Source organism: Manduca sexta, chromosome 27, assembly GCF_014839805.1.
Source record: "Manduca sexta isolate Smith_Timp_Sample1 chromosome 27, JHU_Msex_v1.0, whole genome shotgun sequence".
Taxonomy (NCBI): Eukaryota; Metazoa; Arthropoda; class Insecta; order Lepidoptera; family Sphingidae; genus Manduca; species Manduca sexta.
In genome coordinates, this window is record NC_051141.1 from 1,286,805 (window position 1) to 1,305,772 (window position 18,968).

Below are 18,968 nucleotides of genomic sequence, written 5' to 3' on the forward strand. Positions count from 1 at the left end.
GCACTACGTTGCACTAAATGATCACTACACTGACTCGAAGTGTTTTGTCCTCTTCAATCTTCTCGCTAGGGCCCCGTCGAGGAGCTGGATTATCAGTTATCACACGATGATGAAGTCTATTTTCATGAGCTCCGGCAGCCTTTTTTTAAATATTTGTAACCAAAAATCCACTTAGTAATGTAATATAAACTATAAATTTTATTAATGTATTCACTAACAAAATTAAATTAATTCCATCTGAGTAAATTGACAACATTTAATTTTTTCAACGTACTAAAATTTTTATATTTTATGAAACCAGATCTAAAATCATGAAACCCATATTTTTTTTTCAAAACTCAGATATTTTCATTCATGATTTTCAATTTGAATTTTATTTTATTCTAAAACGACGTAGCACCAACTGACGTCACATATACGCTCAAAACGTATATGTGACGTCACCTTTGCTTTGCAGTAAATAAGAAGTGAAGAGACTTTTTTCTTTGTTTCTCTCTCTCTCTTCGAAAGTGATAGTTGTGACGTATCTATTGTAATATTGATATTTGAAATTAACAAATGACGGTGCCTTAGTTTTTAACATAAATAGTAAGATAGACCAACGAACTATTTCATCCAACCGTATATGTGACGTCATCAAGCATTTATCGGTTTTTAATTTTTTTCTTCGAAATTAAGTATTAAAAATTCATAATGGAACTCAGAATAGAAAAATTAAGAAACGGTATTTTTGTTTTAGGCACGTTTACATTTTGAAATGTTGTCAATTGTTCCACGTATTTTTTGTATTTAACACAACACTAATTTCACACTTAAATAAAACATTAAAAGAATTGTGCCAAAGTATACTTATTTTCTTTTCAATGCTATCATATTTTCCAAAGTTAATTAGTGAAAAAATGAAACAACACAAATCTAGCTGAATTTTAGCTACGGCGGCCAATCTCGGCAGGGATCAGCCAAGTACGCAGTAGTTATTAAAGTACACATGTGTGTGTGCACCCAATCACCATTGTTTTGTCCGGACCCGAGATTCGAACCCAGGAACTCAGCGCGGTAGTCGCATTAATTGTACAAGTACTAATTAGTGAGAAATCAATATCGCGGTCATGCGACGTATCTGCGGCTGTTTATAATAATACACACGCCACCTTCACAATAAGGAACCAATTTATATCTGTAGAAGTCTAATAAACAGGTTCTGTGAGAAGTACGGACATTCATTTTATAGAAAATGTACGCACTTTCCATTTGACGCATAGTACCTACACATCAATTTACCATAAAAAGTAGTAGTATTTGTTATGAAAAGCCAATTTTATGCTAGTATTATGTTTATTTGGTTTTGCGACCCGAATGCTTCTGTTGCGATATAAGTGTTCTGACTAATAGTCTTAGATACACTTATATCAAAAAGTGTGTTAGTATCATTTTCACTATCAATGTTCCTGCACATTTTTCGCTCATCAAATAATTTGACATAAATAATCGTTATGAACTTAATGCGTATATGATTATGTAATCAAGAGTTCAAGCACACCGCCCCGGCAGTAGCAGCCTACCGCAATAAACTGAATATTATACCCGCAACTTGTTAACCAAAAACAAACTGAGTTCACTGTACACACGCGTGTACAAGCGGAAGTGAATCCGCAACCCTTAGCTCGCTACCCGTACAAAATTGTTTAGTTAAGGGACCTAGTAAATCTATTGGTTTTGGTAAATGTACACAAATCGTAAAAAAGATATTTTACCTGACCATTTATCTTAACGAAGCATGACGCAAAACAAATTAATTTATTAATAAGTTACATAACACCTTACACAGTTTTCCTTTGTTAAAGTTATTTTGTTATTAGAAAAATGTTATTAAAATTTTATAAGCGTTAATATAATTAGTTATTTAAATTAACAATATCGTTATAAAGCGTCGCAATCTATCAAATGTAAAGAACCTATAACAGCAGGCCCTCCTAAAACAAATTTACAATGGATGGTACAGAGCCTACTAAATTTAAGGGTACGACTGTCACGTATAACAACATTGAAACTAACAGACATTTAGTTTAATCGGTTAACTAGACACGTATAATCTATAAATTTGGAATTGTTGAAATTTACTTACTTTTTGTATTTTTTGTTTTGTTTTCGATCATTATTTACTGTTAGTTATTCTTTTGTCCCTAGACTGAATTTAATAATGCTTAGTCCGCAAGTTGTACGCAGTAGCTTCGTTGACACAATACATTTTGTAAACACTTTCTTTCTTAACAAAAGGTTCGTTATCCAGTAATCACATGTTATTTATTGTCTATAGGTACTTGGAAATACCTAGACCGATAGAGAAGAGGGTACTTATGGAATATTATATAATAGTATAGATAAGAACTGTAAGGAAGAGGATGAAATGTTCTAGTTATTCATATTTTTTATCTACCACGTGTCCGCCCGTTTACACACCACATAAGGATATTAATATTCCTTACCGTTGGTAAGAAACACGCTTTCAAACTAAATATAATATTGGATATATTGATTTGTGTTCCATTGTGTGACAACTTCAATTCTGTGGACTGAAAGACGAATCCTTCCGTATCATTTTATTTCGCATAGTTTATAATATTCCGTACTTGACCAAATACGTAAAGCTCTTATTAGAAAAATCTGTCGTCGCCTGTTCCAAGCGTAAATAAAGTTAAAAGCGTAATTCTGCGATCGAATTAAGTGCATATGCCTGTCTATGTGAAAAGTAAACGCTTTTGGCAAATGTCGGACCTGCACTCCACATACCTAACCCGCCGACGCGATGACGGGCTAACAACCCCAACTCCATCCTTCCCGTTTAAAAAAAAGGAATACTAAAAGTTCCAGTAAATATGAATGTCAAATATTAATTTCCTATAAGAAGACCGGCGCAGAGAAAGTTTAAAAACAAAATTACAGCAAAAAAGCGGTATTTTTATAAATGTTATATCAAATTTTGCTTGGCGTTTCTGATCACTGCTATGTTTATAACTTTAGCAGCACTATTGCGTCATCTTTAGTACATAGTTATTATAATATGGCATGAGACTTATTATCTAATGTTTCAGAGTGATAGGGACATTGCACTGTGCAGTGGCATGTATTTTTGTATTTCAAATGTGCAAATGGTGTTGCTCTCTACACTCGCATTGATCGCATGCCTCGAATCGATACAACAAAACTCTGTAAATAAGAATGGAAAAATAGATATTCCTAATATGTATAGGCAGCCTTGGTGCCGTAGTTGTATTGCGTGAGTTGCACGACACCGCTGTGAAGTCCCGGGTTTAAATCCTGGGTCTTATGGGTGGTATTGGACTTTTATTCTCAGTATCACCCCTGCCTACTCATGTCGCAACAAAGGAGTGGGTGTATTTTTTATATTTCTAGACACATAACGGCTACCATCCGGCGAGCTACTCAGTCATGTTTTCATAAATTAACTAAATCGAATTTTACAGGAAAGCTCTGTTTTAAAGTATATAAATATAATAATTATTGAAATGGAATAATGAATAAAGGTATTTCAGCAAACGATTCATTTCAATCAATTCACTTAATGCATTACGCTCGCAAATTTCATTATTAATTGTAATTATATTCATTTCAAGTGGACACTCCATTAATTGAACTCAACTATGAATACAGCGGTAGATTCCTGAAAATACATTAATAATGTTTTAGTTTTACAACTTTATACAAATATAATATAACATATTACACACTCGCATCGCACACACATACACATATACTTTAGAATAACTTTTTTTTTGTTATTAAGCATGTATTAAAATACATGATACCTATATGTCAAATATGAAAAAGGCAGACTAGCCTTTTAACTAACGGTGATCCGTTAAAGAAAATGACATATCAATAATTTGGATAAATAAACATTATGATGTTATACAAAGTGTCCCAGAAAGTAGTGTCAACTAATGTAAATTTAGTTGCAATAAAAAAATCTCGAATAAGTATTCTACTTTTTAAAAAGAAAACATTTAATCGTTCAAATCGGAAATTATCAAAAATTCTGAAAAATATTCATAAGTCGAAAACTATGAACAATCGCGGCACATACATGGTGGTGATTTGGATACCCCAAGGGGTGCTCGATCTCTGGACTTCCGCTTGACACTACTTTCTGGGACATCCAGAATAATTTCAAAATAATTTGTACTGTTTTATACTTATTGAAATATTCTACTACTTGGCACTACTTGTTGTTTCTCAAGCAACAAGTAGTGCCTTCTTTGAATTGATCCTTTCGTCGTACTGAAGGGAGGAAGGTGCAATAACACCGGGCAAGGAAATGTTCTAGGTCCTAGCAGCCGGGAGCGGCGGCGAAATGGGTTAGCAGAAGGGGAAACTTGGCATGTAGGTCAGCTGGCGGCAATCACTGACCTCTAACTACGGTTTACAGCTATAACTGCAAAGGTTTTAATGTTAGTTGCTAATCTGTTGGTTTTTTCCATTCAGTCCACTGTTGCTACTTTTCATGGGAAGACGTCACGCTTTTCTTCAGGCGTGTTCGTTTCAGGCGTAAAGTGTAAGGTAATATAAGGTGACTTAAAAACTAGTTCGCGACCCGATAAATGACAATCGCTCGAAGGACCATTTCCCTCAATCAATAAATCAAATAAGTACGTAAATTGTGTATGTAAAGTTGTAAGAAATATTGCGTAAGAGTCATGACGGCCTACTGTAGTGTAATACCAGCTCGTCATCATTGACATATTGTCTGGACGCACACCGATACATTAATAAAAAAGGTTTAGTGTTGAATGTGCAGCGTGATATTATAACTACCAGTATAGATATAGGACTAGTCCCTACAAGTATTTCGATACCCGTCCATCGAATATGCCCTCGTATTGTACCGCTCGCGGCGCCGCGCTGGTCTTGTTCGCTTTTCAATCTAGCCATACCTGGTCGATTTACAATTTACATCGAATGCATAATACAACTCTGTTGGTAGAACACTCAACCATTTTACACTTTGCTAGCAATCAAAACAAGAACGTCGCTTGTAGTGTTGTGGGTTGACTTCAGATCTATCAATCCATCCAAAGGTAATTTTATGAAAAACTTATACATTCTATTAGGTATAATACTCATTCTATATTCTATAATATACAAATGAATATCATATAATTTTAGTAATATGTATAGAAGGTAAATTAGCATTAAATAAAAAAAAATGCCTTGAACTCAGTCCATTGATTGCGCGCGAATCGCTAAACCTTCATTGGGCATTTGATTTTGCGAAATATAATTTGCAAATTAAAATTCACGCAATTTTAATTCATGCGTCATATTAGCAATTAACATTAAGGCGATACCTCAAGGTCCATTTTCATACATTTTGTTTCACCTTTAATCTGGGTAACTAAACAAGTATTGGCAAGTAAAGAATTTAAATTCACGTCTAGTTAGTGATTAGTTCTTAACATGGTTATTTAGCATGCTCGCCATTGTAAACACTACCACACTCCTATATTTTTACGGTTTTCAAAATAATTATAATATTGTACTGGATGTCTCAGTACAATAACAATAAAAACAAATACGACAAAGCGTTCGAGCCGTCCACAAGTGATGCATGATGATTCGTATTTTTTTTATAAAAAAAATTGTAATACATATATTCGTGTTTAAAATAAAACTCCAATGAGTATACTGAAAATATAAACTTATTTCTCTCTGCACATCTGAACAATCTGAATAATAAAGCAAATACAGTTAAATATCACCGAACGTTATCCTCATTTAATATAAAACAAGTTTATTTTTAAATAAAACATAATTTTGTTCTTTATTTAGGTGACCTTGTAATCCAATTTACTCTTACAGGCAAATAAGACATAATTTGATCCAAACCTTTCGTTACGATTTTCGTACAGGAAGTTCTAACGTTTGTAGTGTTCCCTAAATGTATCAGTTTTCACCTGACTCTTGACCTGAACAGGAATTTGAATGACCTGAATTTTTAATTAGAATAGCATCCCGTGTCACTCTGACACACTTTGCATAATGCTCAGTAATTACACTGGCTTAATGTCTTCAAACCTTAACAGAACTCTACAAGTGCAATGCTGCTTGATTTATATATAGACATTGCGATGGGACCTGCTCGAGCGGTAACATACGAGCGACTTGCCACCGAGTAAATTGGTACTTCTTGCCTTGATCCCGTCATTTAGTTGTAAATGCTGATGTCATCATGCGAACCGTAGAAAAACAGAGCGCAATTACTCATAACAAGCACGGAGGCTATATTATTATGTCCCACAACTCCGGGCTAATTAACTATCAATAGATGTACGCAATGCAATAGGTAATTGGTTTGTGTAGCATTCGTATTCCATTACACAACTCTTTACAATGTGTCATCGTCAAGCGCACAGCAGAGCAACTCCACAATCTATTTGAAAATAGTTTGTCTTCTAACAGGCTAAATTACGATTGTTTCAAACCCTCTGCAAAACTTGACGTTTACGATTTTAATAAAATAACTTTAATAATTAATTATTGTTGGAGATTGTAACCTTCGTCGTGACTTATTATTTTTTATATGTTCTATTTTTAGAACTAACTGTATTTTGTTTGCCATAGTTACTTCCTTTTTAGTCCGAAATAAACACTCATGTCAATAACATCTTTTTACTAACTTTATTTAATTACTAAGAACATATACCATATTTACAACACGTTATCAGCACGAACGCTTAGTTCTTAGTTTTTTCACGTTATTTAGTAAAATAAAGTTGAATATATTTTTGTGTGACTAGGAAATAGTAATAGTCTGAAAATGTCACATGAATCTGGAGATGTTTCGAGTGTGAAAAATTCCCCGTCGTCGAGCTCATCTTTTACATTTTCATGTTTGAGGAATAAAGATGGATATCCTACATGGAAATTTAAGATGCGCAATTACCTTATGCATGAGGATCTGTGGGAAACAATCGGTGGATACCCAAATGGAGACACAACCCCTGCCTCTACAAAGGTACGCAAAGACGCAAAGGCATTAGCAAAGATATGCTTATCAGTAGAAGGTGCAGCGATAACCCATATAAGATGTGCGAAAACTGCATCTGAGGCATGGACTTGTTTGCAAAAAGCCTTTGAAGATAAGGGAATAGGACGAAGATTATTTTTGGAGCGTAGACTGTACAGGTTGAGTCTATCAGAGTTCAAAAATATTGAACTATATATTAACGCAGTTATGTCAACCGCACAGGATCTTGCGGATATTGATGTAGTCATAGAGGACAAGTCTATTGCTGCAATACTTTTGGGAGGTCTAACTCCAAGGTATGAACCTCTCATTATGGCTTTAGAAAATTGCAATGTAGACGTGACTACAGAGTTGGTGAAAACAAAACTGCTTAATGAAATGTCCAAAGATGTGGCTACATCATTAGACTCTGTCTTTCATGCGAAGAAGAAGCCTAAGTCAATGAAGAAGAATATAGTTTGTTATGAGTGCAAGACACCTGGACATAAGAGACCAGACTGTCCACAGAGAAACAAGAAGGAGAAAGGCAATGCGGTAAATACCAATGATACGATATTTACAAGTCTTAATACTTCTGGAAACCCAAGAAAGGACATAATTTATGTAGATTCAGGTTGTACTAGACACATGACTTCTAGACGGGACTGGTTTCAGAATATCTCGATACAGAATCAAGGTACTGTTACTGTCGCAAATGGAGAACAGATTAAGTGCTGCGGAATTGGAAATATTTCAATAAACACGCCCGAGAACGTGGTCAACAATATTAGTGATGTTGCTTATATACCAGATTTGAAAGCTAGTTTGTTATCTGTATATAAAACTGTTGAAAAGGGTTTTATTTGTGTTTTTGATAAAAATGGATGTAACTTTTATAAATCTGATACTTTTAATTTTACAGGTGAATCTGTTGCTCATGCCTCGCCCTGTGGTGGACTGTACGTTTTAGATGGTACTGTAAATGTTTCCGAGAATGTGGCGGATAATTTTTGACACAAGATGTGCACTCTGGCTGTCAGGATAGTTATCAAATTTGGCATAAGAGGTTAGGACATTTGTGTCGTATAGGCATGAACCAACTGAAAAATCACAAGGTAGGTATAAAGTATACAGGAGTAGATAAAACTAGTTGTATCGCTTGCGTGGAAGGTAAACAAGCAAGAAAAACCTTTCAAAAGGTTAGCGTTTAATAGGGCTACTTCCCCTTTGGAACTGATCCATATGGATTTGATGGGACCGGTGTCTACAACTTCTTTTCAAGGAAATAGATATATGTTGACAATAGTAGACGATTATACGCGAAAAGTGTTTGCTTATTTTATTTCTTCTAAAACAGAAGTCAAAGATATATTTTGTGTGTTTCAATGTTTTGTTGAAAATCAGTTAGATAAAACAATTAAAGCAATTAGGACTGATGGAGGTAAGGAGTTCGTGAATAAAGAGTTTGTTGATTATCTTGCTTCAAAAGGTATTCAACATCAAACAACGACGCCTTATAGTCCTCAGCAAGTTGGAGTAGCGGAACGCACCCATCGTTCGGTTACAGAAAAGGCAAGAACGTTGCTAGCTGAAAGTTCACTACCGAAAGCATTCTGGGAAGATGCATTCCAAGTTGCCATTTACCTTAAGAATAGGTCTCCTCATCGAGCCTTAGGTGGACAAATTCCTTATGACAAATGGTATGGACGAAAAGGTGATCTTAGCCATCTAAAAGTGTTTGGTTGTAGAGCTCTAGTCCATATACCTTCGTGTCACAGGAAGAAATTAGATGTCAAGGCACAGGAAGCAATTTTCGTCGGTTATTCTGAAAATCCAGGCACTTATATTTTTAGGGATCCTGCTAACCCACGAAAAGTTATTATATCCAGAGATGCAACTTTTTTTGAAAATTGCTTTACAGCGCTAAAGCAGAAGCAATCTGTCACACAGTCAAAATCTATATTGTTATTTGATGAGCAAAAAGAGATTGAGTCTGAGTTTGATCATGACTGTCAATTCTATGACTGTGATGAGAATATCAGCCCGGCGGCTGAAGCAACTTTACCAGTAAATCTAGAAAGTGCAAAAGAGTCAGTGACTCTGGAAGAGCGAGAGTCTCTCAGTGACTTAAGGCTGCCTAGTGTGGAAGAAGTGACAGCGAATTTGGAACAGGAATCGCACCCTGAGCGCAGATACCCTTCCAGAGATAGAAAAGCAACAAATTTTTATAAAGCTTACAATACGTCAATGGTAGATTCTAATGAACCTACGACATATTACGAAGCTACTCATGCCGATGATGCTGATAAGTGGCAACATGCTATGGTTGATGAGTATAGTTCCTTAAGGAAACTCCATACATGGAATTTAGTAGATAGACCTAACAAACAGGTTATACCATGTAAATGGATTTACAAAATTAAAAGGGATGCTTATGGTAATATTATCAAGTATAAAGCGAGACTCGTCGTCAAAGGTTTTCATCAAGTTGAAAGTGTAGACTACAAGGAGACGTTCGCACCAGTGATTCGTCATTCTTCCCTCCGCACGTTGTTTGCGATAGCTGCAGATATGAAGTTGAGAATGAAGCACTTAGATGTCGATACAGCTTTCCTTAACGGAGATTTAGAAGAAGAAGTTTTCATGGAGCAACCTCTTGGTTTTATTGAAAAGGGTAAAGAAAACAAAGTTTGTTTATTGAAGAAATCTCTTTACGGTCTTAAACAGGCACCGCGAGCTTGGAATAAAAAGTTAAATGAAACGCTTTCTAAAATAGGTTTCATAGGAACTCCTTCCGAACCTTGTGTGCATACTAAACTTTTTGGTAAAGAACTTGTAATATTAGGAATCTTTGTTGATGACATAATAGTCTTCTTTAATTCTGATTTGACATTTGACACTGTCAAGAATGATTTGTCGAAATATTTTTCATTAAAAGATCTCGGAATACTGAAATGTTATTTGGGACTACAAGTTGAAAGTGATTCCGAGAGTATAAGGTTGAACCAGCGAAATTATATTCTTTCTATATTAGAAAAATTTAATATGAAGGATTGTAAGGCCGTGGATACTCCATTAATTAAAAAGAATATGGAAAAAGAATGGATGGTCAAGTCGGTGAGTCTTATCCTTATCAAAACTTAATAGGATGCCTCATGTATCTAGCGGTAAACACACGACCAGACATCGCTTACGCCACGAGCTATTTAAGTCAATTTAATACGTGTTTTACTAAAGAACACTGGAATGCTGCTAAAAGGATTCTGCAATACCTAAAAGGTACCCTAAACTATTCATTGGTTTACAGGAAGAATAGAGAACCTTTAAAGGGTTTTTGTGACGCAGACTGGGCAAACTGTCCAATCGACAGAAGGTCATACACCGGTTATGTTTACAAGTTAAGTGGAGGTCCAGTATCATGGGAATCCAAGAAGCAACCTACTGTTGCGTTAAGTTCGGCCGAGTCAGAATATATGGCATTAGCGTCTGCCACGAAGGAAGCGTGTTACTTACGTCGGTTTATATACGAGATAACAGGTATACTTTGTTCAGTTAACTTAGCTTCTGACAGCCAAAGTGCCATTAATCTTGTTCGAAATCCTGTACACCACAGCAGGACGAAGCATATAGATACTAGGTTTCACTTTATTAGGAAAAGGTATCTAATAATATTGTTAAGTTAGAATATATAAAAAAGTAACGATATGCCTGCTGATGTACTAACGAAGGCCCTCGGATCTCTAGCACACAAACGATGTGTAGTTAACTTAGGTTTAGAAACTTAATTATTTTATTTGTTTTGTTTTCTGTCACAACTGCGATTAAGGGCGGCTGTTGGAGATTGTAACCTTCGTCGTGACTTATTATTTTTATATGTTCTATTTTTAGAACTAACTGTATTTTGTTTGCCATAGTTACTTCCTTTTTAGTCCGAAATAAACACTCATGTCAATAACATCTTTTTACTAACTTTATTTAATTACTAAGAACATATACCATATTTACAACAATTATATTTATAATGTAATATATTTTTTTTCGTTTATAGTACCGGCTGCGAATAGCGACTAAAAGAAACGTTCCAGGGTGTATCTTTCGTACACGCAATCGCTGTTAGGCGAACTAATAAGCCGTTACAAACGTACATGACATTTGATTATATTTATGTAAAATAAATATAGTCAAATATCATGTGAGTTTGTTGAATCACTATAAGCCCTCAGCATTAAGTAGAACAAACTAAACCAGTAAGCACTGTCGGTGCAAACTGCGGAATTATTTAAAATGCAGTTCAGTATTATAATGTAAAGGGCCCGTGTTACCCGCTGTACAGTAAGCCAATTAGTCAGCCTCTCGTGCGCCGTTGATGCAATACTGTTGCGACTCGAGTGCGTCTGATGTGTCCGCACTCCTCGCTCCGCATTCCGCCGGTTGTCATCCGCTTTGTGTTTTTCATCCTCTTCAGGACTAATTACAATCGAATTTTCCACCCCATGCCATGTGAGATCGCCACAAGTATACGGTTCATTCAATAACGGGTGTTATATTCAAGCATTGTAACACAAACGAAAACTTGGATTATTTATACATTTTATATTTTTTTTTACAATTAATTAATTATAATAACTCGCAGAGGCGCCCTCGACAATTGAGATGGCGAGTGAAAAGACGACTAGCGATCGCGGATTGATCCCCTCGTGGAAATAGACACTGAAATGTTGCGTCTCGGTTTACAGTATTCTCAACCTTTAAAGTCCACTGAGCGCAACAGTTTACTAATTAGTATGAAGCAGAATATTCTCAGTATGAAAATGAACAGATCAAAGTAAAAGACAACGTATGTTGCATGAGAACGATGTGATTTCCTCATAATTAAAGAATTTAAGCCTTGTTTTTGAATTTCTAGAAAGCGTATTGAAGCCCATATTCGAGTTTGTTTTTTAACATGACTAATGGGTCTCGTGAAAACAATAGTAATAATGTGGAGAGCAGTCCGTGCTTCTTGTGGATTTCACCAAAAACTCGAACCCAATTTTACGGCTAGCACAGTAGGAACCCTTAAACTGTACGTAGTTTGTGTGTGACGACATTTATCTGACTTTTACAGTTGTAAAAGTATTGGTGATTGAGGCTGTACACTCAGTCCTTAGTTATAAATATATTTTGTTTCACACTCTATCTTTTTTTTATCTTTTTCTATTCTCTATGGTTTTTAATGATTCAGCAATAGTTTTAAAACAAATTGTCGAGACTCCAAAATTGCTCGAGCGGCATCGACGTGTTTGTGCTTCGGATTTACTAGAAAACACCATGAATATAATAAATGATGAAAGTCTTGTGATAATAACAATGAGTCTTTTGAGATCCCCTCATGGACGGCGCCATAGTTGTTAACGTCCTATGTGATAATCACAAACTTTAATAAATATTATTTAAGGTTATATAGGTTTATTTCCTTAATCGACTTTGCAAACTTAAAGTTAGAATAATAGCGTGTTAAAATAATGGAGTTTCTCATAATGACGAGTGCTTTGAAGGTGAACCAGCGGTCAGTAGAGTTTATTGATTAGTCCGTCACTATGAAGTAGAGTGCGGGCCTAAGTGCGCAATGTTTATACAAATATTTTTTCGGTAATGTGGCTCCTGTGCTTTTGGGATAGAAAATGTCCCAAAAATTTTAATTCACGGGCAACATACACTGCTATAAAACCAGTACTAATCATTTCAATTATAAAATGGAATTGTCGCAAGGTCGATAGATAGCTACACATTGTTTAAGTATTTCTATTATTCTGCATAATCTTTCGGTATTCGCCCTATGCGCTCCATCCTATAATAGAGGTATGACTTAACAAAGTAACAATATCAGATCCGACATTATTTACTTAAGTCTAAATATTTGTTGACCTATAAAAAATGTTTCATGCATCAATGGTGTAATATATATACATATATATAATGCCGATTTGCCTTCTGGAACGCATAGCGGTTGAAATCGAATCCGGAAGTCCCTATTCAATTGGCTATGAGATACAACCGGTGTTCTTCGACCATGTAAATGCATATGTAACATCTCGCATTATATCTGACGGGCCGCGTCAGGCTGTCGGCGCAGTACATCGGGACGTCGGCGGGCGCGCGCGTCGTCTCGGCGGTGGTGCAATGCTAGTGCTGCGAGGTTGCCGAAACTGATTCCTTATATTTATTACATAAAGAATCTGTTTCAAACCTGTGAGGATTTTAGTTACATTGATATTTTCCTTAGTCCCACATGCAAAGGGTATGTTGTAATTCGAAACTGAAAAAGACATCGAAACGATCGTATAAATATAGATGAATCTGTTGCACTGTGCGATGCACTAATGAATAGCGTCTGCCTGTCTATTAGTTACCTAATCCGGTTGCGCGCGTGCGTGGGGATGGAGTTAAAACAATAGCGCGGACATCCGATCGCGAGTAGTGTACTACTTGCCGCTCATACATGCATTAAGGGTTGTCGGTTGTTTTTGTATTTACGTAAAACCTGAGAAACTCGATCGCTAAATAAAAGCGGTGATTAGTATTGTACTGTCACTCACGTGTAGTGCAGTCGCAAATCAGTGCACTCTTAACAAAACGTTGACAAAATTATAATCTTTGAATATTAGTGAAGAATAAAAAATATTTTGCGCTTATCTTTACATAGAACTTAATGCGGTTTGCCGACTTATAACTTTGCTAAGTAATTTAGTTTAAGTCGCATACCTGAGTTTTTTTTTTCATGTGTGTGCAGATTGAAAACTATATACAAACTATTTATGTTCAACTGCTTAAAATATATCTAGCAATTATGACCCTTGCAACGTCTAGCATATTTACTGAGTCGGTATGTTACCCATACTCATCTTCCTTTTACTCGAAATCATTCATAAAATCACAGTTCCAATGATTAGTCATCCCATTAGAGTGCCAGTTCATTTTCAACGGGAAGTATTTTTAAGATTATTATAGAAATAAAAGTTACAATACTTCTATGGAGGTTAGATCACTCAAGATCCGCCAAAATTACTCATTAAATGATCTAAATCTTTTACCACCCCAATTACACTTCTCTTTCGGAAGTCGCTCTCGCTCTGAAAGGTACCTTGCATCTGGAAATCGGCTTACATTACTCCGATTCAGAAGAGACGTTTAAAACTGAAATTTACAACTACAGACTGATCTCAAAGGTATGTACGTAGATTTGCAAAAGATTTTAGCCGATAACAAACAAACAAGTCTATTATTGTCTGAAAAACTTAAGTCCCTACCAACATGGATTTCTTAAAGAACGATCGACGGCCACTAATTTAATTTATTTGTACGAGTATATTTGAAAGTCGACAGACGATATTATGGAGGTCGATGTTGGTTATACGGACTACAGTCAGGCCTTTGATTATGGTTGACCACAAAATGGATTTACTTAAACAAAATCAGTATACGCGGTGACTTACTCAGATGGTTCTCATCACACATCGAGAATAGGTCCCAAACGGTTGTCTTGAAAAACTATATATCTACTTACGTAATACCTAGTGGCGTATCACAGGGAATTCTGCTGGGCCCTTTACTCTGTTATGTATGTAGATGATATATTATCCTAGTGTCTTCGACCATTTAATCAGCTTTTTTTGCTCATGGTATAGATTTTTTTATCGGTAGCCTAGTTGGGTGTGGAACGGACTGCCAAGACGATTGTCCGCAGGTTCAAATCCCAAGGGCATACACCTCTGATTTTTCAAAAATCATGTGTGTATTCTTTGTGAATTTATCGTTCGCTTTAACGGTGAAGGAAAACATCGTGAGGAAATCTGCACATCTAGCAGTTCTCTATAGGAATTTCGAAGGTGTGTGAAGTCTACCAATCCGCACTAGGCCAGCGTGGTGGACTAAGACCTAATCCCTCTCAGTAGTAGAGGAGGCCCGTGCTCAGCAGTGGGCAAGTATATAATACAGGGCTGATATTATTATTATTTTTTATGGATTTTTTTAAGACTATTGCATCTTCAGGCTACCTGGCAAGCTGACGGATTGTTACTTGGAGGCTACCTCTGATTGAATTTACTGGATATTAACTCGTTAAAATGCTCCCTAGTTCCGGCGTTCTCACTACTTCCTATACCCTGAGTGGACAAACTCTCTTGAGAATGAATACGGTCCGTGATTTATTCCTGATTCAGAGCTAAAACTTTATGCACATGTAGACTAAATGATATCCAAAACCTTTAAAGTGTTAGGCTCTATAACGCTATTTTCTAAATACTTTTCAGAAGCCAAGATATTTGAGATTTTATGACGCACCTATGTTTGAAGTCACTTAGAATACGCGTCACAAATTTTAAGCCTCTAATAAATATATCGTTCGTATTGAAAGCCTTAAATTATTTTTAATAAAATATTCATGTTTTTTTATTGAACAAGGTTTATCCCACGTAAATTAATTAGGCTAAATCCTCCCATTCAAGTTCCACCAGCTTTATCTAATTATAGATAATAATCTTACACAGTGCAAGCAAGCAAAAATTTTAACACAGTTTGCGTAAAAATCGACATAGATCCATTCAATACAAGCATTACTAAGGCGCAACGGTTGCTGAGTCCTTTGTTTATACTTAACTCAGGTCGACGTAACTTGACTCAGGTCGAAAGGGTGACGACATACAAAATTACTAATTATTTTTACTTATATATTTATATAAACCGCTACGTAATACTGTTACGTATTTCTGGAAACCTGTAAATAGTCGTTTGTTTCGTTTATTTCTCGTAATCTACTATTATGTATGCTGGCTGTTGTTTTTTCAATAAATAAATTAATCAGCAACATAAACATCATGAATGATTATTATATAAGCATCATAGGCCACAAATATTGCAAGTTTTGGGTGTAAGGTGCATTTAATTGTTTTTTTTTTCTATACGAATCAAAAGTTAATATCACTAACTGAAGCCGTGTTTTCACGAACACTTAGTTCAATGAAGCTCTTGAAGGAGTTCACGCCAGTATGAGCAGCCTCTTCCTGCTACATGCTTGACATACTATAAACCTCTGCGGCGGGTGATATGCTAAAATTGTCATGAAAAAGCCAAGATTATAATCATCATCATGTATTGTCATCACTGACTCGTGACGATTACCTCTCAGTTTTTGTATGAAACTCGGCGAGTCTGTAGTGAAAGAAGATTGAACCTGGCTCAACGTAGAGCCTACACTGCACGTAGATGTCTCGCCTCCGCGCCGCCAGGCGCTCGTGACTCGCGGGCAACGGCGGGCGGCGCGGCGACCAGTCGGGTGCCATCGGCTGGCGGAGCGGTCGCGTCCGCGCCTCCGCGTCTCGCGGCATGTCGCGCGAGTACGCGCGCGTGCACGAGTTCTACTTGCAACTGAACGAGCTGCAGCCGCCCGCGCACCACTACCACCACCATTATGAACTGCCTCAGTGAGTACATTCACCAACGCATACACACATTTCCGCGGGAAAATTTTACTGCTAAATTATTTTGACCATTTGACCACCAAACGGTTTCGCGCATTGACAATGTAAAGTGAGCCATGTGCCGTCAGAGTTGTCGCATGTCCTTCGTGTCGTTCACGTCCGCAAGGTTACAAACTCGAAACGAATACATTTTGGTACCGATTTTCAAACGCAAAACTCGTATGACATAATATCGAAGCAAGATAAAAACAATTAAAAACAGGTATTTTGGCGGACGCGTTGTGGCGCAGCGCGGCTAGCGCGGGCAGAGGCTTGTTTATGTCGAACGTGCTGGTGTTCAACGTTGTGGGAAGGAAATTGCTACGTCCAGTAGTGTTCAGCGCAGTGTCCCGGCTGTATCATAAGCCGCGACCGGTGTATCTCTTGGCCCCGAGGCACGGAGTTTATGCAAGATTGTTAAAAGTTTAGTTGCGTCGCCGAAAGATTTCCCAGTGAGTGCCCACTGTCCAGCGCGGCGGTACGCAGCTGTGGTCACATATCGCACAATCCACATTGACCGTGAAACACAACTCATACGGTTTCCTGCGTCTTGCGCAACCAAGTTGCCAATACCTAGTCATTATAATAACAAAAGTTTAGCGTGTTATAGCATTTAATAAGTTATATAGGTTTGAAATTTGGGGGAAAGGCAACTGGGAAATAATAGAAATAGCAATGTGTCACTGAGTGTCTTCGACTCGACTGACAACACTGCGAGCGTAAGGAAGAGATAACGCGAAAACTCCACCACGCGCCTAATTTTGCTCACCATAACATTTCAAATATGAATAACTGCCTTATTTATAAATCAATTTTGATGCTGATTTCACAGGAGAGTGTCTTTGACGTAGCAATCTGTTTAATTATGTAGAAAAATAAGCATAAGGAAGTACCCTATTTTGGCGCCACGTTAGTGCCCGCGGTACTGTAATCACTAAACTATAACTGATGATATTTAGGTTGCACAGTGCAAATATATGTATCTGAAATCTCCGAAAAAAATGGATTTCTTAAGATGTTGTCAAGCCTATACCGGATCTTGTTATTATATGAACACCGGCTGAACCTCGGAACACATTCTTACGGTTTTCCACAGTTTATGCGGATGACGGTGGCTATCTACTCGGACATCTTCGCATTAGCTATTCATTCAATTTAGTTCTGATTCAGCCTGAAACCTTCATAAAAATGGGCAAAGAAATTCACGTATACTGTACTTTTCGAGAGTTTTTTTATTCTTGTTGACTATCATAGGACGTACTTTCATACTCTCGCAAATATCTAAAGAATGTTGCGTCTTAGCATGTTTCGTCGGTGTCTGTGTGCTCCTCCGCGCAGCCCTGCGGCTCAGTTCCGCGCCCCAACCGACTGCCCCGTTGATAACAAACAAATGATTCATACGCGACACTTTATATTTTATTACGCACATAATAAGGAACTAATTGCGAATTCTCAAAATATTATACAACCGGGAGTCGCGCTTACCACTGAAAAGTAGGAAGTGTAGAGATATATGTATTAGGTATATACGAACACATTACAAAATTCAAGATTCTATAAAGAATGTGAGCCAAACCACCATCGTATCGACATGCCATCCTAATTCCTCAGTTGCATGGCGGTTCTGCCAGGACCTTCGTCCACAGTATTGAAGTAGATGAGCCTGATATTCATTCACTGCTACCTGAACCAACAGCGCACCACAACTTCCGCAGCTTTCGCTTTCATTGGCGACGCTACAAACCGTTATTCAAGGAATTAATATGTTTGAAAAAGCCAATTCAAAGGTTTTCCAACACATTGTTTATTTAGTTCTTATGAACTTTTCAGGTCTTTATGAACCTGTTTATCTTTGGATGAATATAATATGCTATAACTTAAAAACACAATGGTATATTTATGTATTTTACTAAGTGTAAGTAAATAGAAATATTTATTGACTAACTATCTGTGCTGTGGTGTCTGAGTGGGCAATTCAGTTGCCATTTAAACAATTTCAATTTTTTTTCTTGCGTATACGATTGTGCCGTCCAGTAGAGCGACGGTGACGACGCGTCCGAGATGTGGCACTCGACAGGTGACGACGCGCCTCTTCCATGATTCAGGGCGGAGACAATCCCCTTACCTAGGTAAATACACCGTGATTTTATAGTCGTTTCGGAACCATAATATGGTGACTAGAACAATTTGTAAGACCAAAAGAATTGTGAATTAATTGGTACATACTGTTGATTATTAAGAAGAAATAGTTTTTGATAATCTTTATCGCGATAATTAATTCATAGTTCTGAATGGCAGCGTAGTGACCGCAGGAGTACGTGATATTTAGTTGCTTTGCCACGAATTCTCATTTATTTTTCGTAAACATTAATTTTAATGTTTATAAAAAATATTTTTTGTTTTATTCCATTAGTAATATTTTAAAGTCTATTATTGATACAGGATTT

At 36.7% G+C, this 18,968-nt stretch overlaps 1 protein-coding gene across 7 annotated transcripts in view; it reads left to right on the forward strand.

Annotated features, from left to right (window-relative positions):
- The window catches only part of LOC115451262 (protein cycle), a 90,699-nt gene that overhangs the window by 37,883 nt on the left and 33,848 nt on the right, over positions 1-18,968 (forward strand). For 5 of the 7 annotated variants that reach the window (XM_037443769.1, XM_037443772.1, XM_037443770.1 and 2 more), the window contains exon 1: positions 16,315-16,485. The exons of the other annotated variants lie outside the window; for them this stretch is intronic. In XM_037443769.1, the coding sequence (XP_037299666.1) occupies positions 16,388-16,485 (98 nt within the window). In that variant the 5' untranslated portion in view covers positions 16,315-16,387. Of the gene's footprint in view, positions 1-16,314; positions 16,486-18,968 lie in introns of those variants that run through there. 7 annotated transcript variants of the gene reach the window in all.